The sequence below is a fragment of the Plutella xylostella genome, chromosome 15 (assembly GCF_932276165.1).
Source record: "Plutella xylostella chromosome 15, ilPluXylo3.1, whole genome shotgun sequence".
Lineage (NCBI taxonomy): Eukaryota > Metazoa > Arthropoda > Insecta > Lepidoptera > Plutellidae > Plutella > Plutella xylostella.
Genome location: NC_063995.1, coordinates 1,843,039 through 1,868,872, shown reverse-complemented (window position 1 = coordinate 1,868,872; position 25,834 = coordinate 1,843,039). Strand labels below are relative to the sequence as shown.

General features: G+C 39.1%; 2 protein-coding genes across 2 annotated transcripts in view; one reads left to right on the top strand and one right to left on the bottom strand.

Annotated features, from left to right (window-relative positions):
- The window catches only part of LOC105380761, a 103,137-nt gene that overhangs the window by 60,706 nt on the left and 16,597 nt on the right, over positions 1-25,834 (bottom strand). The window lies entirely within an intron of this gene.
- LOC125489561 lies at positions 14,165-15,240 on the top strand. The gene is made up of 2 exons (XM_048625660.1): positions 14,165-15,051; positions 15,144-15,240. The coding sequence occupies exons 1-2, from the start codon at positions 14,165-14,167 to the stop codon at positions 15,238-15,240; spliced, it is 984 nt and encodes a 327-aa protein (XP_048481617.1).

The window sequence follows — 25,834 nt, the reverse complement described above, 5'->3', positions numbered from 1 at the left end:
AAATGCGACATTTAACATCTAACTGGACAACTAACGCAACGTCCACTCAATATATCATCCAGTGATTATACAATGTGTGAAATACATAAAACCAGTCTCGATTCTAAAAACAGATTTCTGGGTCAAATATTGATTTTGATCTTATTCAATGCATTTTAGGGTTTATGTATTGTATTTTAGAGTAGGAACTTTCTAGATATCTATTGTCATTAGTCTAATATTTCACTGTGTTAACTTAACTCATTCAACCTACTTCATATACTTAATGCTAAATCTACTAGTATTACTATAAAGTACTTATTTTGTTAAGCATAAATACGACGTTTGACATTTGAAATTTGAAGTTCATCAGAAAATTTTATATTTATACGATGAATAAAAATATTTGACTTTGACATATGAATTATGCATATTGCATATATGCATTAACAAACGAATAATATACGTACATAATACACGAATTTACCTCAACATTTTCTGAAATCTAGATAATACCAAATAGCCAATATTAATACCTACGTCATCATCATCAGCCTTCTATCACCTACATATGAAGTGGAAATAAATGAAACGATTGGTCGATTGATTTTCAGTCAAAATACCGAAAGAAGCTTTTATTTGGCGCTACGAGTATGATTGATTGTTGTGGATGATGTCCTTAGATAAACAATATACGGACAAGATGGTCACATACAAAAACAAATAAAAATAACTGTCCGCATTTTGTTTTGTTGTTGTTTTAAGTTCAACCTAATGATATTCATTGTACCAATGTATAAAGTCAAAAATCTTCTAACCGAACTAATAATTCATAGCTCAGTGGTAGAAGTGGGGTGTTATTTGTCGAGACGTTTCTTTTGCACTGACACTCCATCTTTGTTCGTATATTGTTTATCTAAGATGACATCGCGTCGTGTCGTTCGTACCAATTCCGTCTGTCTGTCGATCATTCTTGTGACAATATCGTTCTTATGGAAGCGAGTATTTTATTTCTAAGGGGCCGTCCATTAATCACGTGAGGCTCAAAGGGGGGGGGGGGGGGGTACTGAAAACCTCATGAAACATCACGAGGGGGGAGGGGGGGTTCTCGTTAGACATCACGTGTATTAATTTTTTGTCAAAAATTAGGTATTTCTGAACCGATATATTGGACGGCGCAAAAATTTTAACGTATGACTGAATTTGTAGTATGACCTATATTTTTCCTAGTCAAAAATTGCCTTTACATAGACTTCCAAAAAAATACACGTGATCCAGGGGGGGGGGAGGGGGGTTTGGTCCCAAACCTCACCAAATATCACCAGGGGGGAGGGGGGGGTCAAAAAATGAGAAAAACGACCTCACGTGATTAATGGACGGCCCCTAAATAATACAGAGTAGCTAATAGAAATGGGTCTGTAATGTAATAATAAATGATGGCTGATTACGTACGTAGATGTAAAACTAATAATTAGCATTGCATTTTAGTTGTTATCCAAAAACTTTACCTCCTATATTATTAGCATCTATACATAATTATTATAGATACACATGTGATAAGAACTATTATAGTGAGACGTATACGATGTCAGATGCTTTCGAAAGCGGTCCTCAGCCCAGTGACCTATTCACTACAACACTAGCCAGAGCAGACGATCAATATTGCATCATTATTTTAAATCATTACACCTAACGAGATCATCACGCCATAAGGAAGTGTCCCTTTTGATGACTGCCCTCCTTAAAGTTAAAAAACTAGAAATAAAGAATTTTGAAGTTGGAATTTGAATTAGATTTTTGCGTGATCTTCGCATCTCCTTTGAAGCGGTTTCCCGTGGGATTTTCGGGATAAAGAGTACTAGTGGCTTGGCTCTCAGCCTTAGTTTAGCCGGTGAGGCTTAAACGAATACAATAAAATTGTTCCTATGAACACTCTCAATGCACAATTGTCACTTCTTAAATAACAATATTAAACGTTTCCACACACCACAGACACATACACAATATCAAACGTATAATATCCATTTTACCTACAATTCGATAAAAAAATAAACCCGCACCGTACCGTTAGGTAAATTGATATATGAATAGACAAACAATTTGAGAATTAATTATACTTCAGCTTAGGAAAGTAAACAATTATGTAACGGTGTTCCTCAAAGCGGTTAAATTATCAAATTAATTTAATGGCTTACCTACGAGATACATACAGTGTGCGCAAAAAGGGTATACTAAGCCGAAACCTACATGTGCAGCATGGTATACTATGGAGAATGTTTTTTTTTCGCGAATTTTTAAATTCTGATTTTAGTTTCGGGCTTAGATATACCATGCTACACATGTAGGTTTCGGCTTAGTATACCCTTTTTGCAACACCCTGTATTGTTGGGTGAGTTATGTATGATATGAGCGGCATCGGAACTCATGTAGGCTTCGTTATTTAAACTCCTGGCGGAATAACCATGCCTTTCGCAGGGATAGATACAGATAATTACATATGGCAAACTTGTAATACTTCATGTTTCTGTATCACAGGCAAAAAATAGGAAGTGAGATATAAACGTGCTAGCTTCTTAGAGTGTCTGAGACAAAGACGAGAATTGCTACCGTACCACCACCGATACATTAGCCATTAACAATTCTTAAGTAGCGACGCTCGCCTGTCAAACATCTGCCAAATTTATACAAGTTACGTCAGATTTGAATTTCCATAAGAAGTAGAATAGGGGCTCCGTGGTCATTGCATCTTCCAGATTCAACTGGGGCATCCGTGTTGGCTCGCTGCTGGGGGTCACTCTACAACAACAACACACGCACTCACGCCTTGTACTAATGTACTCCCTTGCGGGGTAGGCAGAGGTGCATTGCTGCACCCACTTTTCGCCAGAGTGTTATGTTAGTCCCAATGTAATAGGGGGCGGGCCTATTGCCATTTTACGGGCACATCCAAGACCCGAGAACAAATATCTGTGTTTAAACAAATATCTGCCCCAGCCGGGAATCGAACCCGGGACCATCGGCTCAGTAGTCAGGGTCACTAACCACTACGCCATTCGGTCGTCTTCACGGGGTCACTCTATATGACGAATAACTTAGTTTCTGCTCGCTGCTGCGCGAGCCGCGACTCTGTCTAGTTGTATTAAACGTGCTGATTGCACGACAACTCCCGTTAGTTAGGTTTTCGTCAGTATGGAGTATCCCTCCTGTAACCGGTTTCCGAATATCGTCGATCCACGTGACTTAAAACCGGTATTTAGGCCCAATTTAACCGTATGGCTATGGAGTACTAAATTGGCTACTTTAGTTTTGTGCTATTTGCTGATTTATACTGGGTGAAAAATTATGTCGGACACTGGCGCGGTCAAGGAAATAAGCTATTGATTGTTATCCATAATTATTATGCTTTCTAACAACAGAGGGTTCACCATTTAGCTGAATGTTACTTACATAGGCAGATCAGAGGTATAAGGTAGCCTTGTGTGGCGGTCAAGTTGGACCCCGCCTGCGATACTTTCCATTAATATTGGGGCTTGTTATAATCTTTTTAGCGTGCAGTCGGGTTTTTTGTTTGTTTATAATTTATATGTGTGTAACTTCAAGCCATCTGTTTACTTAATTATTATGGTTGTTGGGTATTCTGCGGGAGTTCTATGTCTATATTGTCAATAAACCTGTAGATTACGCAGCCCTCTCACGATTTCACGAATGCATAAATTAATTACAATGTGGACTAGCAACATATTCACGGTGAATTATTAATTATGAGTACATTGTTCTGTGTTGTCTTTGTAGTGCTCCTCGATATTGTTGGAGCTGTAGAATTGGATGGACTTCGGGAATAGGCCTTTCAGCGTAATGAAAACCGAATTCATGCTATGTACCTATTTATGTACTTACTTCTTTCTTGGATGCAAATTCGTTACAGACTACGTAAGGTTGTGGATGTCGACACATTACGGTATTTTATAGAATAGAATATATATCTTTATTGGTCACCACAAATATTAAAACGTACAAAGAATACTTATAAACTAGAAACAATTAACAATGAGGGGCCTTATCGCTAAGAGCGATCTCTTACACCTTACAGGCACCTTAAACATAAAGAAATAAAAAGTACTAACTAATTTAATTTATATGACTTTTAGGCCCTGTTTCACAATGTATGGATAATAAATACCTGATGGATAAAAGACACGCTGTCACTCGCTATAATTATGTTTTAGACAGTGACAGCAAGTATTTTATCCCACGGGTAGCCGTTATCCAGACATTGTGAAACAGGCCCTTAGTGTCGAATGTCGGGTGTCTATAATGTAGGGAACCCGACGGAAAGCCCTATAGGTACGTTCCCATATGCGTGACAGTACGGTCCAGTTCCCTGTAACAACCCCCGTCTTGTGGCTGACTGCCTTCTATGGGGATTATTAAAACCTTGATATTGCATCCTAGCCATTGTGGCACACACAATGCACTGGATAATATACTGGGCGGATCTAGGCTACTAATAGTCTTTTATTATGTAGTTAATTAGAAAAATAAGTTTTATTTATGATGCTTTCTATTATTACAGGTTGTTCAGTTATCAAGTAGTTTTTATGTATTTACATAGATGTCACTATGCCAGAATCTGTATCTCGGTATTAAGAGTTCTTACATATTAATAACCTTTCTTCTTATACACATAAACATTGCTTCTACTACCAGCGATCCGAACATAAGGCTACCAAGCCTTTTCACAGGTTTTATCATAATCCGCACATTTTTAATGAAATTAACACCTGTCGGTTACAACTAACGGCTGCTCTAAATTTGTAATAAATCTGGTACAAACTCAATTCTTATTAAAGAAACTGTCTTGCTATAAAAATAATTGTTGAAAATTTTGCATTTAAGTACTTGTGAAATAATTGTGCTTCGGGAAAAATAGAGTAGGTTTTGTGAAGTGTGTATGTTTGCGGAAAGCAATATATTTCCGATTCGAATAAATATCGGAAAACTTCTGAGAGTATGTTTGTAATAGGAATGATATTCAGAATAGAATAGTTGGAAAGTGGAATTCAGCGTATACATGAAAATTTTAGTGGCAATAAAAACAGTCAGACGAAAGTTATTGTAAATAAGTATCTCATACGCAAATTGTAAGTATTATAAAATTTAAATTAGCTTTTCTTTTTGATAAGTCATTCATTGCCGCATAAAGATAACATTTTTTATTAGCGTTCTTGTTTAATTATTACATACTCTTTAATAGAAACGTGCGTAAGTATATTAATAAATCTTTTATGGTTCATAAAATAAGAAAATGCATATTTTCTGTATTTTTTCCGTATCCTAAAGCCCTATACCTAACTACACTTATGTAGGTACTACATTACCTAAATCTTACCGTCACAGCATAACATTCCAAAAAAAAAAATGGCGACTAGGTTCAATGTTTTTATCGAAAATCCTCAATCCGTCTCGTAGGAATCCTATTCCAGATAACGCCAAGCAACGTAAGATTAATCACGTAATTTCAGAGGTACTGAAGGATGTCTAGACTTTTTTTTTCTTTACGTACGATTACTGCTGATGGTTCGGACATGTCAAGAGAAAACCACCTGACTATGTTGGAAACGAAGCACTGCGCCTGTCCGCCCCCGGTCGGAGATCCCGAGGAAGACCTAAAACCAGATGGATAGACGTAGTGCAAAAATACCTACGACACTGCCAAGTCTCTGAAGACGACGTTGGAGACAGGGCGAAGTGGAGAGAGAAAACGAGGAAGGCTGACCCACCACCACCATATGGGACACATAGCCTGAAAGAGAGAGAGAGAGAGAGTACGATTACTGCTGAATCTAACTCACTATTTTTAATTTCAAGTTTGTAAGCCAAGGTTATATATAAGAACATTTTAATACACTCACGGGCAAAGAAACAGTTCCACTAACAAAATACTGACACCAAATGACCCCATTTTTTGAAACATATAACAGGAAATTCGACTAAAATGTTTACGTTATTAGTTGGTTATTTTCTGATGCGTCGTTAAATGTACACAAATGTTTCAGACAGCGCTAGTAAATTTGGTTTTTTCCCGTTTAGGAGTAATTTGTTGCTTTTCTCACTGGAACTTATTCATTGCCCGTGAGTGTATATTATTGTACATAGATTTACCCCCGTTAACTTGCAATCGGTTTGCACTGGCGACAACCTTTCGGTGAATACATACATCTCTGAATATTTTTGAGTGCTATCCGAGTTATAATTTATTTATTTATTTTATTATTTATTGCACAAATATGAAATATATAAGTGTAAAAAAGGTGGACTTAATACTAAAAGCATTTTCTACCAGCCAACCTACAGGATACATTTATGTATTTTTTTATTAATACCTACCTAATTTCACCACAAGTAGATATAAATCAGAATCTCACGAAGATTTTTTTTCTCCTTGCCCATTATGTACCTCTAATAAACGATTCCCCCGAAAAGGATTTCAGCTTTGTGTAGAAATGTGGTTTCGCATGGCAACACCGTGTTCGGGCAACCATTGTGCTCTTCACAATGTATTCAATCCCAACCTAAGCATTAAACTTATTGTAGCTAAGGACAAGACAAGTACTTCTATTAAAAGTAATAAATTAGATGCACGAAACGAGCTTGCGCGAGTGACATCTGGCGCACCCAGAAGGCCTAGCACAGGTCGCAAGACGCGCACGTCAAGACGTGATAAAAGTTTTGGGTCGCGCTCACTGACATCGCGCGGCATCGAGAGCTAGTGCAACGGAAAACTTTTGCGTTCCGTGCTAGGCTAGCTGGACAATCAGCGGCCGACGCTATTCGACGCTAATATTTTCTCAACGGCTACAAAACCAGCCAAGCCAAGACCACAACAGACAAGCGGGGTTACCACCACCGAACTTTAGCTATTAACAATCCCGCTCGCTTGTAAAATCTGACGTAACTTGTATGGATTTGACAGATGTTTGACAGGCTAGCTGATTATGGTTTGTTAATTGCTCATTTGTCGGTGGTGGTACGGTAGCAGGCCTCGTGCCGTTTGTTTCGGTATTTTTATTTGCATCACCAAAGTTTCAATTTGCCAACTTCAGTAGCAGTTCCATAAGCATTTCACACCGCGGTCGAGTTCCAAACACAACTAGTAGAAACTGCCCTTCCTCGCCACTTGACCGACTAACCGACTGGCTGCTAAATTAGAAATTAAAAAGCGTTTTTAATAACCACAGACGGACGGAAGCGAGGCCAGGGTGGTCTCTCTAGCTTGCAATAATAGCAAACGAGCGAGAGCTGCCATGCAATCGGTACGTTAAATACAACGACTAACGCTCAGAAAGCCTAGCACGGGGCGCAAGACGCGGACGTCAAGACGAGATAAAAGTTTTGCGTCGCGCACACTCACATCGCAGCTTCGAGAGCGAGTTTGCATTTTTTTTTGGTCACGTCGCTTGCGCGTCTTGTTCCGTGTGCTAGACTAGCTGAAACTTAGTTTTTCGTAAGCTAGAGTGATCTCCCAGTCACGATCTCACTTAAATTCAATGCAGGATCCCCGTGAGAAAATGAATACCTACAGTAAATACGTATATATACTTACCTAATATAAAACTGAAAATATAAATATTATACCTGGCTCTCTCGAGTGGAATCTTTGTGCATATCTCGAAGGTCTAAACTGCCTTCCTAAGCTTGGACCATTTCCCACCACGCTGTTCCACTGCGGGTTGGTGGGTTCACATACCTAGATGTGCTAAATCTAGATATGCAGGTTTCCTCACGATGTTTTCCTTCACCGTAAGAGCGATGGTATACATTGTACTTAAATTCAAAGAACTCATAGGTACATGTCAGCACCGGTATTCGAACCCGCATCTCTGGCGTGAGCAGCGGGCGCTTACCCGACTGAGCTACCACCGCTACTTTAAATAAATGCACTTTAGGCTGCGGCGTTCAATCTTCGCATTGCAATTGGCTGAAATATTTCGCCCGAAAATCTAGATGCACCGGGCGGTCTAGCTCAATTGATCCGAGCTGGAAATGCAGGTTTAAAATTCTTACCCGGAAACCAGCTCTTCACTTCTGCAAGTAGGCAGTCGGTCAGTAGCCAAGTGCCAAGTAGGTACAAGCGAAGTGCTGGTTCTATTAGTACATATAATATATGCTAGAAATTCCCTAACTACACCGGTTAGGGCAAGGCCCCATTGGTGGGTTGCGTCGTTGCTGTAATTATCACGTGTTTGTTTAACTGCGGGCATAGCTATCAAACGACGGTAACGTAGCTATCAAACGGCTGATGCATATTTGGGTCATATTAGGTTGTTACCCCGAATGTTCATAGTTATATTTTATCAAAATCAGCTTAGCCGTTCAAAAGTTATGCAAGTTTTATAGTTGAAATGTCGGCGGTTTTTAACGTTGGTTAGGTTTCTACCACAACTCAGGGCAACGCACCAATAGTGCCTCACCCTTACTTGATTAATCTGTCCAAGATAATCGCGGAAGCGGCGCCCGGCTAATGTAAATAATGATATAGCGTTTAAACTTAATAATATTGTGGGAGTTCTAACGAGAAAGCTCAGTCAATCAACCAACGGCCATTATAAGGCTGTGCTTACACTGGTAGGTATAACATTATATGACATTGACAAAAAGAAAGAAAGGAAAAGGCATATACCTATGTAGGTATTTCATTCAAGACACTTAAAAACACATATTCGCATCATTATGTTCAGCCTCATTGGAGAGTTGGTATGTTTAGGTAGACAAAGATTCAGTTGACTAAATTGTGGAGTCCTAACAAATTGAAGAAAATACCTATTGGGAACGCACCTGTAAAAATTACTGAAGAATTCCTTTATGATGAACATGGACATACAAGCTATTGCGTAAATCACTGAATGTTATGTCAAATACAGATTCATAAAAAACGTATTTATGTCGAACTAAGAAGAAAAGTTACATTACCTTAATTAAACCATCTTTCAAACATTTATTTAGGCTATTAGAACCGAAACTTATAATTGCAGCACTTACTTACAGAATATTAATTAACGAACACACAAACAAAGGAAAACAGAAGGAACATCTTTCGGAGGATTAAACTACAAGCGTGTTTATTTTGAGATTAGAAGGGTTACTCTAGATTGGCAAAAAAATGAAAACGAAAATTAATTAAAATTGGTTAAGCCTTTTGGCAGCTACCACCAGCTAGCCAGAGAGACAGATAGACACACGTTAAACAAAGCGTTAAACTTATTACCCCCGTCTTCTACCGTCGGGGGTTAAATAGGAATGAACGGGCGATGGTTATGCTTCGGTACTTTTAATACAACGAGTTATTGTCGTACTGAGAGCCACATAACTTAGTTTTACGTAAGGTAAAGTGACCCTCTAGGCGCTGGGGCATGGCTGAGAAGAAGCTTTACTTTATTTATTTATTTATTTATTTACACACATACATTGTAACATAACAGGAACACAAAACCCAAATCGTTACAATATTAATTTAACATATAGCACTCACTTTCATACTTCTCTCTAACATTCCTTTACATACATTCATCAGCGAACTCATTCTATCCACAAATACATCACATTCTGGTGCTTCGGCGAGCAGGGAGCCGAGCAAGTGGAGCGCGCGCGCGACGGGCGAGCACCGGTACAGGTTCGTGCGCGACGGCGGCACCGCAAACAACTTGTGGCTACGCGCCCTTAGGTACCTATCAGGTACAAACAATTTAGTTGTTTTCTCAACAAGATCCATACAATCAATCTTGTTTCGGATAATGTTTAAGATGAACTTTACCAAAGCCAAATTCCTACGCAGCTCTATCGAATTGTAACCTAAATGTCCTTCCAGAAACCTAGTAGGGTACATAAACGGATAGTAAACGTTATTTTTCTTATATAAATATCTAAGAAATTTTACAAATGAGTGTGCCTAAACGTTTATCTGGTGTCTGGATAATCCCCCTTACTTATATACTTACTTATATTATACAGATGGTTTAGTGACCATGCCACAAGTCTAGTACTGTTGAATAGTTGTTATTTATTTTTCGGGAAGTTTTTGCTCTGACACACCATTTTATTCGAATGAAGTATCAAACTGTGCACTTCACCTAAATGTCAACACGTGTATCGCTCGGGATTCCCCAACACTTTGTATATTGTCCCAATTCTTATTCGCCTGCAGTTACCCCCAAGGGCATCAAACAGTGCATTGCAGGCCGGGCCGAGTCCGTAAAGTGACATTGAAAAATGTGCTTTGTCTCAGTAAATTGTATTAAACCTGAAAAATACCATTTTGTGCCGAGCAAGTGCGCCGTTTCCTTTGTCCTCATATTTTTGCAAAACTTCACAACTTATAATGATATTTGCCATTCTAGCTTCGCTTGAAGTATCAGTTAACCGAACCACGGGGAAAAATAAAGATATTTTGCCCTAGAGTGAAAGTGTATTTGACTGGCTCCTGAAAAAGGCCGATACAAAATAACACTCTCGAGCAATGAATAACTTCCAGTGACAATAGCACCAAATTAGTCCTAAACGGAGACTAGCTTAATGATGCCTGAATAACCTATAGGTACATAAAATAACAGCGCACCTACGTGGGTGGTCTGAAAAGTTTCCGACCTAACATAGATACAAGATTTTTTTTCTTAAAATTTATTTTTATTCTTCTACATAGTCTCTCATATAGTAATTAGGCGGCGCCAAAACTCGGATTTATTGCGCCTAAACTGCGCCAACAGAGCATTGGAAATGTTCATTCGAACACGTCGTTGGTCTGAACGTTAGCAAACGCGGCAGCCAACGCGCGGACAGCCTTCTCATGCCTAAATCTTGATTTAATATGTGACAAACACGTTCTCTGGACATTTTCATTGCCTCTGCTATCTCTCTCACTTTAATTCGGCGGTCGTCTAACACCATTTGGTGAACTTTAGCGATGTTATCGTCAGTAGTTGCAGTTTTTGGACGTCCCGAACGTTCATCATCTCCGAAGCTCTTACGGCCACGTTTAAATTCGGCTGCCCAAAATTTTACTGTGGTAAATGACGGTGAAGAGTCCCCGTACACAGAATCTAACTCATTTTTGATTTGCGTAGGGGCATTCCCTTTCAAAAACAAATATTTTAAGACAACTCGATACTCGATTTTTTCCATTTTCACAGAAATGCTCACATCGACTCACTCAAACGACTGTAAAATAAAAACCGGGCGTCAAAAATGGCTGAAACTTTGAGGTGTTGCTGTCAAAAGATGCACAATTACATTTCCTGACTTTAATTGATGTGTGCTACCATCTTCACGTTGAGGTCGGAAACTTTTCAGACCACCTACGTATTTAGTGTCGGCATTTTGTAAGTGGCACTTTTTCATTGCTAGCGAGTGTATTTTGAAGAAGCTGTAAACTGTATTTGGTTTGCTTCTGAAAGGCCGCTACAATACTATTAACAAGATTAATTGAAGCACACACTAAGTGAATAACATACAATACTTCAAGAGCCGAGATAAACCCTAGGGCTAAACAAAGGCTATCTTCGAGACCGCACAGATCCCATTCCGTCCATTATTTGTCAGCTTCACTATCAGTAGCTATAAATTACGTTTATAGCTCGCAGAAGAGCGGTGTTGTAAATATGGCCACGGAAAATAGCTCGTATAATTGCTATAATGCAACTTGCATGGGTACAGGAGTTGTAGTCTGGCCGGGGCTTGATTCCATGTTTAAGCTTTAAACCCTCGAATGCATGAGTGGGAAAGATGGGTGATGTACTCGTATGGAGTGACCATTTAAGCGTGCGTTTCGTATCAGGGTGAGGTGGAGGAGTGACTTCAGCCATCTGTTTTGAAGAATAATGCGCTCATAATTATGTGATGTCTAAGTTTTAGGGTTTTTCCTCACTATTTTGTCAGGGTTCTGGGCCCGAAGTCTGTATATCCACAATGTCTTATAGTCATAGCGACTTGGCCACTTTTATATTATACTTGCTAGGTTATACGTAATAATTATACATATGTTATGTATACTACGTATATTTAGTAGCGTTAACAAACTGATCTTACAAAAATACATACGGTGTACACAGATAATAATATATTTTATTACTTAAATATTAATATAGAAGTATGTATTATGCATTAAACATAACTAAACTGCAACTCCGCAATACGCAAGACTAACGGATCTGCCGGCTAGATTCTCACGATGCAACCAACCACTTGGCGTTGGTCCCCCGGCTATTACCGACACCTTGGCCGAGCGGTGAAGGTCTAGGCAACTAGCCGAGGAGCAGCGGTCAAGATACGCTGGCCATGCACAAACTCATTTTATGAATTCACGAATCTATGGTGCAGTTGTGTTGGTCTATTTTGAGCTTACAGATGATTTTAGCGTCTAGATTCTAGCTAGAGCTAGGAATCTAGTCAAAGAACAAATTGTTCTCTGTCAGAGAGTGACAAAACAGTTCAATAGCTAAAGCGTCCAGTAACTTTTTTGGTGCCCGTTTATCATACTCGTAAATGTCACAAAGTAACTGTCAAAGCACTAAGAGAGTGTGAAGGTTCTTTTCTTCAACGTTATTATTGGTATATATGCATAAGTTTAAAGTTCTATTAGAAGCTTTCTGCAACTGGGCGTAAGTGACTAAATTATACTAAAATGTTCCGACATCATTTGGCAATGTGAGGCGAGCTTTAACAATGGCGAGATAGAAAGATATCCAAATAGGTGGATAACAGGACTAGATACAACCGCCCACGGTCCCTTCACACCTTCGGAATAAGGTTAGCCGCAGACATGGACTGGCATTAGCTGCTTATTATTTAGGAAATTATATGCTTAGCTGGTCTGAGGCATAGCTAAATAACATAATTTTTACTCATATCACTCAAGAGCCTACCTAATAAAAAAAAATCTCATCTGTCGACCAGTAAATGTAAGCATGAAGGTATACTAGGCATAAACTAACAAAAAGATTTAGAAAAAATAAAACATTTAATTTAGAATTTGATCAAAATATTTACGTTTTTAGCTGGTTACATGATTCGCTGATGAGATAAACTTCAATATTAGGATGTAGTGGATGTTTAGCAGTAGCACCTTACAGAACTGCCGGTCGACCTGCTTGCGGGTGGTAGTGATGCCTGGTCTGCAAGCCTCCATAACCTCTCCGCTAGTGGCTCCAAGTAGCTGCTGTGTGCGCAGCGGCCACACCCTGGCAAACCACGTCGACCCGTGGGCTGAACCTAGTGGAGGGTGCTGTCTACTGCTGGCAAAATTCTTGCGCATATTATAAATACCCGTTTCAGTAAAATCGCTGTACAGATATTACCAGAGACACAGTGTGGCTTCCGTCCATATAGGGGAACTGTAGATGCCATATTTGTTGTAAAACAAATACAAGAAAAAAGCTTAGAACAGAATCGTCCCCTATACCTATATGTGCTTTGTCGATTTAGAAAAAGCCTTCGACCGTGTGCCACGTCATGCTCTTTGGACTGTACTCAAGAAAGCGGGGTGTCCTGAGAAGTTTACTAACCTCATCAAACAGTTCCACACGGACATGTATGCAAAAGTTCAGCATGATAATGAATACTCCGAACCTTTTCCTGTCACTAGTGGGGTTAAACAGGGATGTGTTCTGGCACCCACGCTATTTGCCATATACTTTTCTTGCGTAATGACTGACGCGCTCAAGAAATGCAGTGGACATATCACCATCAGGGTCAGAACGGACAAGAGTATCTTTGATCTTACACGCTTTCGGGCAAAGACCAAAGTAAATAAGATCTAAATACTGGATATTCTCTATGCGGATGACCTATGCATTATGGCAGACTCCATTGAATCACTTCAACACTACATGGACGCTGTACATACCAGATGCTGTAAATTTGGCTTAGTTATAAGTATATCCAAGACTCAAGTACTCAAACAACCCCCGAGAGGACTTGACACTGACCACTCTCATATTGTTGCGAAACAGTTTTCCGAGGTTTGTCCATAGATTTTGATAATATTCTTTTTACAATTTTTCAAGTTTATTAAACAATTTGTTGACCCTAACGACGGATTTTCATTTATAAAATAATTAAGAAATTAAGGAATCTACAGTTATTAGGGCTAATAAGTACCACGCAAGTTGTTTTCTCAACATTTGGCGACCGTGCTATGGAGCTGGCACTGCTGGAGAGAAAAACCGCGCGCCGCCTCTTCACTGTGGCGTGCGATAAGTTTGATCAATCTCTCATTGAAGACCCAGGAAATAAGAAAGCAGTAAAGGCCTATTACGAAAGTCTAACTGTAAAGCATAAGAAGCTACTAGATGTTAATAATGCAGTACTAGACTTGCTGTTAGACACACAGGGAGCTGCTGCTGACTATGATACAGAAGTGGACGCGGCAGAGACATATGAAGATAGATGGTTTCTTGCCGAACAGTCATTTTTAGAATGGTCAACATCAGAGGCCAACCAAAATTTAAAAGGCGAGGAGTATAGATCTGTTTCTGAAAACACGAAAAATAAAAAGAGATTCAGACTGCCCCGATTAGAGCTACCTAAATTCGACGGGCATATTAAGTCATGGCTTACGTTTTGGGGACAGTTTATAAAAATTCACAATGACGAAGATATAGATGACGGAGATAAGTTTCAATACCTACTACAATGTATGGAGCATGGGTCCAGCGCTCGAGACCTGGTGAAAAGCTTCCCTCTGACGGCTACTAACTATAACAAAGCGCTTGAACAACTGAAGCAAAGATTCGCCAGGGATGAGCTGTTGGTAGAGCACTACGTACGAGAACTCCTACAGCTTATCAAATGGGTACAACCTAACTTGAGCACTCGGGTTTTATATGACAAGCTAATGACACAAATACTAGCTTTGGAGTCCCTGGGTGTGACACAAGACAAGTATGCGGCCTTTCTTTACCCGATGGTTGAGTCCACACTGCCTGAAGAGATGCTAAGAGCTTGGTGTCGATCGGAGAGGCGCAGCAATGATGGAAATAGCCCTCTAACAGACCTGCTGAGCTTGATTAAGAAAGAAGTCGAGTCAGAGGAAAGAATCAAGCTAGCGAGGGCAGGTCTGGGAAAGGCGCAGACCAGCAACACTCCTACTGTATCCTGTTTCACTTGTGTCACAGCTGTCGATATGAAAAACACTTCTACCCCTTCCTCTTCAAAGCCAGAGAAGAGTTGCATTTGGTGCGGAAAAACTTCTCATACAAGCTCAGAATGTAACACAGCGCTGACAATGACCCTAGAAGAGCGAAATGAATTTGTTAAGAGGAAGAGAGGATGTTTCGCGTGTTTGAACATCGGTCACAGAGCTATGGTCTGCAAGAAGAGAAACAGATGCGTCGCTTGTGGTAGACGTCACTTTCCTATTATGTGTCCAGCCATAGCAAACGCATTTCCAGTTACAGAAGAAAAACGTAAGGAAAAGACACATAATAAGTGCACCAGTCTTCTACAAATAGTTAAGAAGGGTATTATTATGAAGACCGATGCAAGCAGGCAGAGTAACTCAAGCAAGATAAGTAATGAAGGAAGGCCTAAGCTAAAGTTAAGTTGGAAGAACCTAAGAGAAAATGGTCCAACTATTCACGAAAATACAGAAGGAGTTAAGATTAAGATTAAGAAAAAGAAGAGGAAAGGAAAAATAAAGACGGCTTTCGGTAATAATGGAACTAATTTAAAGGAAGATTTACTGATTTAATGGGAAATTAAGAAAGACAAGAAGAAGTAAGTAAGAGATTTGGATGGCGCTGTATGCCGCCTCACGCGCCATGGTGGGGTGGGTTCCGGGACGAATCAGAAAACAGGAGCTCGTCCCAGTGAATCACCGACTACACCTACGGGATGCCACAACGTATTTGTTAGTTAGCACATTTTAGTTAATATTGCATAGGTGGTGTGTTATTTTTGTAGTTTCATTAAGTTTGGGTAGGTGTAGATATAAGTTTAGTTTCTGTAAAATCTAGGATATGTAAGTTTTTTAGAATTGTTTTGCAATGGTAATGGACAACATTTCATTTTCTTTACCCTATATTTTTATTAGTTATTCGGAAAGTTTATAGAAAATTAGTGGACCCGTATTTTTTTATTTTGTACATACATAAATTTTTGCATGTTATTTTTAACTTTAAAGTTAATTATTTTAAAACCGGAAGTGACGTCACATATTAGGCTCAATTTTTATTTTTGTCTATTGCCTGAGTCTCGAAACAAAAACATAAATGACACTGACAAGTGACATTTAAACTTTGTTTACATGCCAACCAACAAATGGGTCATTTTCAAATGACCTTGATATTTCTAATGATGGAAAGTAGGTACTTATCATGTAAAAAAATAATCAGAAGCATTTTTTCAGCTGTGTAGGCGGTGGCATGCTCTGGGACATATTATATAGAGGTCATCACTTAATAATAAATAAAAAAAATTGTCAGAAAGTGTCAGAACAGAATTAATAAAAATGACCCAAATAAACAACAACGACACGATAAAACGTCAACGTCAATCAAAAATGAAAGTGACAGTTACTTTGTTTTTAAATCTATAGGCTTTGATCATCAAAATGCATCGCACCTGATGCATGAAGTCATCAGAACTTTTTACTATTTTATGATTTTCTCAAAAATGATACATCCAAAAAATACAAAAACATTTTTTTTGTGGTCTTTAGAGCTAAATCTCGAAATGGTTTTCGATTTATAGCAGCTTTAGTTTTTTGAAATGTTGTCCATTGCAAGGCGCGGAGTATGTTGCGAAACAGTTTTCCGAGGTTTGTCCATAGATTTTGATAATATTCTTTTTACAATTTTTCAAGTTTATTAAACAATTTGTTGACCCTAACGACGGATTTTCATTTATAAAATAATTAAGAAATTAAGGAATCTACAGTTATTAGGGCTAATAAGTACCACGCAAGTTGTTTTCTCAACACATATTGTACTAAACGGTGAAGGTCTCGAAGAAGTATCAACTTTCAAATACCTTGGGACCCAAATAAGAAGCGATAACAGCCTCGCATCAGAAATACCTACCCGAATAGCAAGAGCAGCTGCCACGTTCGGGAAACTGAACAATAGAGTGTGGAAATCACACGATCTAAAACTGCAGACAAAACTCTCCGTTTATAAGGCTCTGGTACTACCAGTCTTACTCTATGCTGCAGAAACCTGGTGCGTTTACAAACCAGATATCAGAAAACTGGACTCATTCCACATGAGATGTTTGCGTACCATTCTACGCATCAAGTGGCAAGATCGTGTACCAAATACCGAAGTTCTGAGGCGCTCAAATATGACTGGCATAGAAGCCCAACTAATGAAGAGTCAGCTAAGATGGTGTGGACATGTAACGCGAATGAATGACTTGAGGCTGCCGAAAACTGTGTTCTACTCCGAACTCCTTACCCGCGGGAAACGGAACCATGGCAGACGATACCTTCGATACAAAGACGTCCTAAAACGCCACCTAAACGCCTGCAGCATACCACCGAATCGTTAGGAGGAGCTCGCACAAGTAAGGCCAGAATGGCGTTCCGCAGTCCGGAAAGGTCCAGAGAGTTACGAAGAGACCCGACTTAAAGACCTGGAAGCGAAACGACAAATTCGAAAATCCCGCTTAAAGCTCTCCTATACGTATACATACAACGACTCCGGTCGACTATTCTGCGCCCAATGTGACCGGGTGTTTAAAAACAAGTTCGGATTCTCCAGCACATGCGAGAAGATAGACAGGGTCGCTGTCGTCGGACACGACGAGGAGGCCATCATCATCATCATACTTCAATATTACAGACGGCGTCATAAAGCTTATATTTTTGGTGCTATAATCACTGTCACTATAAATATTGTGAGAAAATTATTATTATTGTTAATCACTGGAAACTTTTCATTGCTCTCGAGTGTATATTGGGCATGTGTCCGTGTGAGTTCATTATCTACAATATTCGATCATGGACCTTAATTAGTGGATCAATAATCTCGTGTTCATTACTATAAGGGTTTGTTTTGATGTTGCCAACAATAGCAAGTTAATGAACGTGAGATGAAGTCGCTCAGTGGCATTCGAATGGAAATTAAAATACACTCACGGGCAATGAAAAGGTTTCACTGAGAAAAGCACCAAATTATATTTCTAAACGGAAAAAGCTAGCGTAATGCCGTCTTCTGCAACATTGAAGTACATTTTACAGAGCATCAGGATATTTCCAACTAAAATTGGTAATATTTTGTTCCAATTTTAAATAAAATGTTTGTCATTTTGTGAGTGGAACTTTTTCATTGCCTGTGAGTGTATAAAAATAGTGAATAAGTTGTGCTAACTCATTATTTGGATCTTGTTTCTAATGCTGTTATTACCTACATGATTATACCTAAATGTGAAAACTATACATTTATCAAAATTACACTCACTACGGTTACTTTTTCTAACGGATTTCCTACGGGAAAACCTTTCAAAGCCAAGGGAATAAGGGATCTTGCGGGACAAGGTTATTGGGGCAAAAAGCCCCGTTCTTACTGAATCTTAAAAGTTATGTTTTATCCTTGTTTATTTCTCTATTTAACTTCGGCCTAGGCTTCGGGCAGTTTAGTTCCATATGTGTGAGTGAAACAACGAGACGACCGCCCAGCCCTTGGCCACTGGATTATACAGAGTGTCCCGTAAATCATCATGCCGGCGGACAAACTGCTACAACAACTTTTGAACTTGTAAAGTACGTGATATTTTTTTTGGTTCTCCTTACAAACTATATTATGTTGGTCGTGTTACTTTTTAATATGGGGAGGTCAATTTTGATTTCGCTTCCTAACGCCACGACTCTGACTAAAGGTTCATCCTGTATTTCAAGTTAGCCTGATGTATTTGGGTAATAAAGGCCACATATTTTGTCCTAAATCCCAGTTTATTCCCTCAAGCGTGAATTAATATTCGTCCAACGTCGGAGGTCTGTCTCCTTCTACTAACAAATTAATGTGGAGTTTACGGCAATTTAAGTTGTAATTTTTTTAAATCAGCCAATAATCATCCACTGCTGGACATAGGCCTCTCGCAAGGAGCGCCACAACACTCGGTGCTCGGCCTTCCTCATCCAACCACTACCGGCTACCCGCCTGGTCGTCGGTCCAGCGGGCATGAGGGCGTCCCACGCTGCGTTTACCTGTTCCCGGTCTCCACTCGAGAACTCTACGCCAACGGTTATCGGTTCTTCGGCAGATATGACCAGCCCACTGCCACTTCAAATAATGATAGGATTTTAAAAAAAGCTTTTATTATGATAAAAACATACGTAAGTATAATTTTAATTTCAAATCTGAAATCTGTAAAATGAAACAGCTGTCTAGACAAGTGATCGGTATCAATTTGGGAGTGAGATGGGTCGATGTAGGCCTTCACTTGCAAATTTTAAAGGTTTTTTACCTTAAATTTTATCCTTTTTAAGAAGTTGTATAAGTTTGTTTATCGGTGTCTGTGTTTCTGAAGCATGCAACTCGTAAAGAATTTTTACAAGTGAAATTCTTCGCCTATATGCATATAGGTATAGGTGTAATGATAAAAAGTGTAGGTATAATAATATGTGCCTGCCTATTATATTAATTAGAAATGAGACGACGTATCCCCTATTCCTTATCTTCGTTCAGTGCACCCGGGGTAGTTCAGCGGCTGACCCTAATTTGTATGGCGAAATATTTCACCTCGTCACGATTCTATCGCCTATGAAGACGGCCCCTTGTACTAATGTACTCCCTTGCGGGGTAGGCAGAGGTGTATTGCTGCACTAACTTTTTGCCAGTGTTATGTTAGTCCCAATGTAATAGGAGGCGGGCCTATTGCCATTTTACGGGCACATCCAAGAACAAATATCTGTGTTTTAAACAAATATCTGCCCCATCCGGGAATCGAACCCGGGACCTTTGGCTCATTAGTCAGGGTCACTAACCACTACGCCATTCGGTCGTCAAAACTTAGATAATACCCACTTTAAATCTGATATTATAATAAATTCCAGTTTCCACTACCGTCCTTAACTTGAGTGAATTAAGGCGAAGCGTGGTGATGGGTACTGCGACCACATAATTACATTGTGCTTGTAGACCATAGAGAAAGTCACGGCGAAAATAATAAGGTTTACGAGTTAAAAGTCAAGCTGTACCAGTAGGCTCCCTATACCTACCTAACCAGTTAAAATTTAGCTCTTAAGTCACTGGAATTAAGGACCATGAAGTGAGAAAATAAATGAGTGAGTCCGTACTAGTACCAAAATTATCTGCAAAGAAGCTTGGATTTTAGAAAGATGTTTTTAGTGAGATTACGTGATAATGATTTATGCCATTTTCGTGGCGTGCTGGTGGCTAACAGGCCACGACTTGGCTTGGAAATGGAGATAAGCTGTTTTACTGTCCTTATTATGTATACAGATACATAAATCTTCATTTTCTATTGCCGTATTGTCAATGGTTTTAACCGTGTATTCATATAACGAATAGTGTTTAGGGAGCTTGTAAATCGGCGCGAGACACACAAATTTCTATTCTTAGAGTGATTAAAATACCTCATTTTACATAATTAAGTATATTTTTTACTTGCCTTATTATTAAGTAAGTTACTAACTAGTTATTGACCACTATGACTTTACTAAAACGTCAATCTAATCGTTTCCTAGTCGCGCAAAGATCGAAGCAGATAACGTAAAATGTTTAAGTGAGCGTGCAGTCAGATATGATACGTGTAAACACGGCAACTGTTCCATCGCATGCAACGATATGAAATAATACGAACTAGATGGAGTGTCAATGTGAAAGAAACGTCTCGACTAATAATAACCCACTTCTAACACTGAGCTTTTATTTTAAACTAGCTGTGCCCGCGCGCTTCGCTTCGCCTTAAAAAGTTTTCCCGTGGGAATTCCGGGATAAAAAGTAGCCTATGTTCTTTCCCAGGGTCTAGACCGTATGTATACCAAATTTCATTGAAATCCGTTCAGTAGTTTTGGCGTGAAAGAGTAACAGACAGACAGACAGACAGACAGACAGACACAGTTACTTTCGCATTTATAATATTAGTTAGGATAAAATCAGTTAGAATTGTGTGCTTAGTGCGCTTTCATTGGTACAATGGCAGTCATTACGTTGAACTTACAAAGGTTTGACAGTAAACTGTACCTCCTGTAGGTTGGCTGGTAGAAAATGCTCTTAGCATTAAGCCCGCCTTTGTACATTTATTTTATACTAGCTGTTCCCGCGAGCTTCGCTTCGCCTTAAAAAGTTTTCCTGTCGGAATTCCGGGCTAATAAGTAACCTATGTTCTTTCTCAGGGTCTAGACCATATGCATACCAAATTTCATTCAAATCCGTTCAGTAGTTTTGGCGTGAAAGAGTAACAGACAGACAGACAGACAGACACAGTTACTTTCGCATTTATAATATTAGTTAGGATTTGTGCAATAAAGAATTAAATAAATAAATAAATAAACTAAATGCTGACAGTTTTAGTGCAAGCTTGCTTGTGTTGGGGTCCACCAACCCGCACTTGGCCAGCGTGGTGGACTAGGCCTAAACCCATCCTTCATTGGAAGGAGACCCGTGCCCCAACAGTGGGGACGTAATTGGTCGTGATAATATATTATAACTCCATCTAGTTCGTATATTGTTAATCTAAGGTTACATCGCATGCCGGCACGACACGCCGTGACAGCAGTGACAACAAACATCTGCACGTGACGGTCACTGTCACGTCATTTACGCAGGGAGCCGTTAGCATAGTGGGACTGCGTTCAAATCATAGAATTATGATACTTTGGTAACTGCATCCTCAGAATAAAACGATGAGGTTCCCGGTCCTCATAGCACAGGGAATCCTAGTTTGAGGACCAAGGTTTTAACAAATTGTATGTCTCTTTGTTGGTTTTTCAAATAAACTTTTTTTTATGAGTGCTAATAAATTGGAACACACATGTGGAAGTTCATAAGATATGTGCAATGTGCATTGTTCATGACTAACAAATAAACCAACACTAGCAAAGTAAATGGTAGAATGAAAACGACAGTTTTGCAATGTTTTGTGTCGTGTTTATATCTAATTGATGACGACAACTGTTCCGCGTAGTAAAGTTCCCGTACACGGGCAATGAAAAGGTTCCACTAAGAAAAACACCAAATTACTCCTAAACGGAAAAGGCTAGCTTAATGACGCCTTCAGCATCATTGAAGTACATTTAACAGAGCATGGATATTAGCAACTAAAAATTATAATATTTTGTGTTTTTTTTTATTAAATGATTGAAAGTGAGTGCTCGTAAGTGTAAAATGTTATATCTAACACAATGCGAGTAGGCAAACTTTAAACGATTGGTCTAGTAACACTTATGAGGTCATAAGTGTTACTAGACCAATCGTTTTAAGTACAAACTCCGATTGCTGAACTGTATCATACATTTCCTTTAAACGGTTAACTCTTATATATCAATGGCCCGGAATGTCGTATAACACAGAGGGCCTTCGAGGGTAATGTTTTATAACTGGGAGGACCTTGGGAAGCAATAATTCAAGCGGAAACATACCGCCTCTCGGAGGAAACCTTTTTCTATTCGTAATCCATGACCGTTTACCTGTAACGAGAAAAGTTTTATGTCAAATGAATTGTTGGGAACCAGGGAGAACTTACCAACTAGATAAGGATAAGTGTATGAGTAGATACATGTACAGTCAACAAAAAAAGCCAAACAGTTTAATCTTGGACTCGTAAGTGTAAGTGAGATACATACTTAGATGAATGAAATAATATTTTATAGATACTTACAAGCTATGTATATTAATTATTTTTATATAGATTGTATAGATCTGTTTTGCTGACTGTACATTGATCAAGACTCGGGGCCAGTCAGGGAGAAGAAACTAAATAAGTACCTACTGTAGCTGATTCTGAAGGCACAGATTTTAGCAAACATTTTTTTAGAGAGTATTACTAGTGAGTGCTTTCGAAATCCCTAAAACGCCCAAAGTACTTAAGTTGAGTATAAAATAAACTACTAGAAGCAAGAACTAATAATACATACTAAATATTTTATGATCCATCTTGATACCATATATGTTAGGTAGGTACTTACTTTTAGTTTCCATAGTATAATAAAACTTAGCTATATATCTTTGTGTGCCTATATAATTTGAGTCAATTCTACTCGTATGGCTTCAGTCATCGTAACTGATCACTGAGGTTAAGCAACACATGGCACGGTCAGCCATTGGATGGGTGACCGCTGACCGATATCAAGTGGTTGTGTTCTGGACGCTCCCGTGCTTCGGACGGCACGTTACGCCGAGGGTCCCGGTTGGCAGCAGTCGTCAAGCCTAGTCAGAGGTCTTCTGGCAGCTTGAAAACATCTGAAGGTCGAGTTGCCCTCTTACCCGACAACTTCAGTGCATTGTACTCATTCAAAAACGGCGATACAGCTCGCAACATATCACGTGACTACAAATGTACAGCAAAAAGCGGGTGACTCGCTTGCTAGTCACCCGTCTGACTACCCCTTCGGGGATTACCGTCGTGAGCACATGTATGTATGTACATGTGTATGTAATTCTACTCGTTTTGTTTGTTGGAAATTCCCTCTCTGCTAAAATACTAAGTGCAAATAAAAAAACAATCACCTTGTAGCGCAAGTGTATGGCAATAGCATGAAGGCCTAATGACAAAGCTAGGCCAAAAAATGGCGTACCAAAACGGGATCCGTATAGAAAAGTATTCACACATACATTTTCAATGCGCTGAATACGTTCCAGAATTAGAGCGAAAATACTAAAATGTAATGAAATAAATTAATAATGTAAGAAAAGGGGCAAAGAGTAGGAGATTATATCTTTTCCTGCGGTGTACGGTTATCCCTGAGTCTTCTTTATGACCCGGCTGGTCGTAATGCCGGCTAATTCGCTTTTACACTGCGGAGGCAATTAAAAAAACCCGAGGCAGTCTCATAAAACTGCTAATACTTTATACTATGGCATTTCAAGATAACCTTTTTGTTGTAGCAACTGATATAGGTACCTACTAGGTATAGGAAATTAGTGAAGTATGTGTCTCACATTTTTCCGGTCTCCGCTCGAGAACACATCTACCTACCCCCAACGGTTCTGGGGTTTTCAGCTGAAAGGAAAGCGCACTAAAGAACACGAATAGTAAAAAAAAATAAGATCAGCTTTTGGATTAATATCTACAGGTATACTTTCCACTAAAAGCTTTTCGCAATTATTTTTTACACCGCCCTGAGTTAAAGAGGACGAAGTAAATCGTTGGCTTAATTTAGCTACTAAAGTGTCCAAATAAGAGATCTATTTTTATTTATAAAGCAGAAAGCCGTCAAAAAGTACAGCGTTAACAAAACACGATCGTAAAACCAATACTTGGACCAATCAAAATCCTTCTTTTTCAATAACTTCTTAACGACTGGAACTTACAGCCTACATAAGCTCCCGAAGTCAAGATACAAGCAATGTTGAGCAGTCGTTAAAGCTTCGTCCTTCATTTTCAAGAGAGGATCATATTTCCGACTTATAATATCTATCACTATCACTTTCGATGAGCTTTGATTCTCATGTCATACACACAGCTGTACGACCATTGAGCCACCGTAAAACTGAATTAATTAAAACGATAGCCTAGAAAACGTCACTTATAAAGAAATAAGACTTACTTATTATAATTTCAAGGATATTAAACAGTCCCCAAGATGACCCAATACCCAGTTATATCCTCTCATGTAAAGTACCTAGTCAAAAATCACTTGAAAAGTGTTGTTTGCTAAGCGCCGATATTTGAGGTCTAATGGTCTAATATTTTTTTTTGTGTATATTTTAATTGTATTTGTGTTGCACTAAATAAAATAATTTCCTTCCTTTCTTTTCTTTCAAAGCGATCGCAATGAATTTTTAAACTGCACAATAGGGCCTAGAGCTTTTTAGTACAGCTGTAAAGTGTATCGACCGCGCGACGGAAGCGGAAACGCCGGTGTAAACTAGCTCGTAAAGGCTTTTATCAGTGTGCTGGATCGCCACCTGTTGCCAGCTCGCACACTGAATAGTGCTAGCTTGATAATGTAGGTATCCTAGAAATACTAACATGCATAATATGCTCATGACTTATGACTTTAAGTCTAAGGTTCGTCTGCACTACCTCCAGAAGCAGAACAATCAGCAGCAGATCTAATAAATAGTTTATCTGTTTTTGTTGTAGTATGTAAGTGAGACGATGATATTATTATTTTTTGTTATAGTAACTATATATTTAAATTATGTATGTAGGTATACGTTTATTTGATAATATTATGTATAAGTAAGTATATATTCTAGTGTTTAACAATATAGATATTAAACAAAATTAAACTGTCCTCATTGTCTTTCGCACTACCTATCACTTTCTCCACAACGCCCAAGGTTAACTGGAAGAGAATGCTTTTAGCATTAAGTTCGCCTATGTACAAAATTAATTTATGTGCAATAAAGAATTTAATAATAATAATAATGACTGTGATCCACGGGGTGGTTAGACGGGACTCGCAAGCGTCAACCGCTTATCGCAGTACGTTTTGTAGTCGTTTTAGGTTGCGAGCCGTATCGCCTTTTTGGAATAAAATCAAGGCACTTCTTAGAGTACGCATCGCGGATCTAGATGTGCAGGTTTCTCACGATATTTTCCTTCTCCGCAAGAGCTCTAATCACTATACTACACTCGCGAGCGATGAACAAGTTCCAGTGACATATCGAATGGTCAATATCAGACGGTCGAATGGCGTAGTGGTTAGTGGCCCTGACTGCTATGCCGAAGGTCCCGG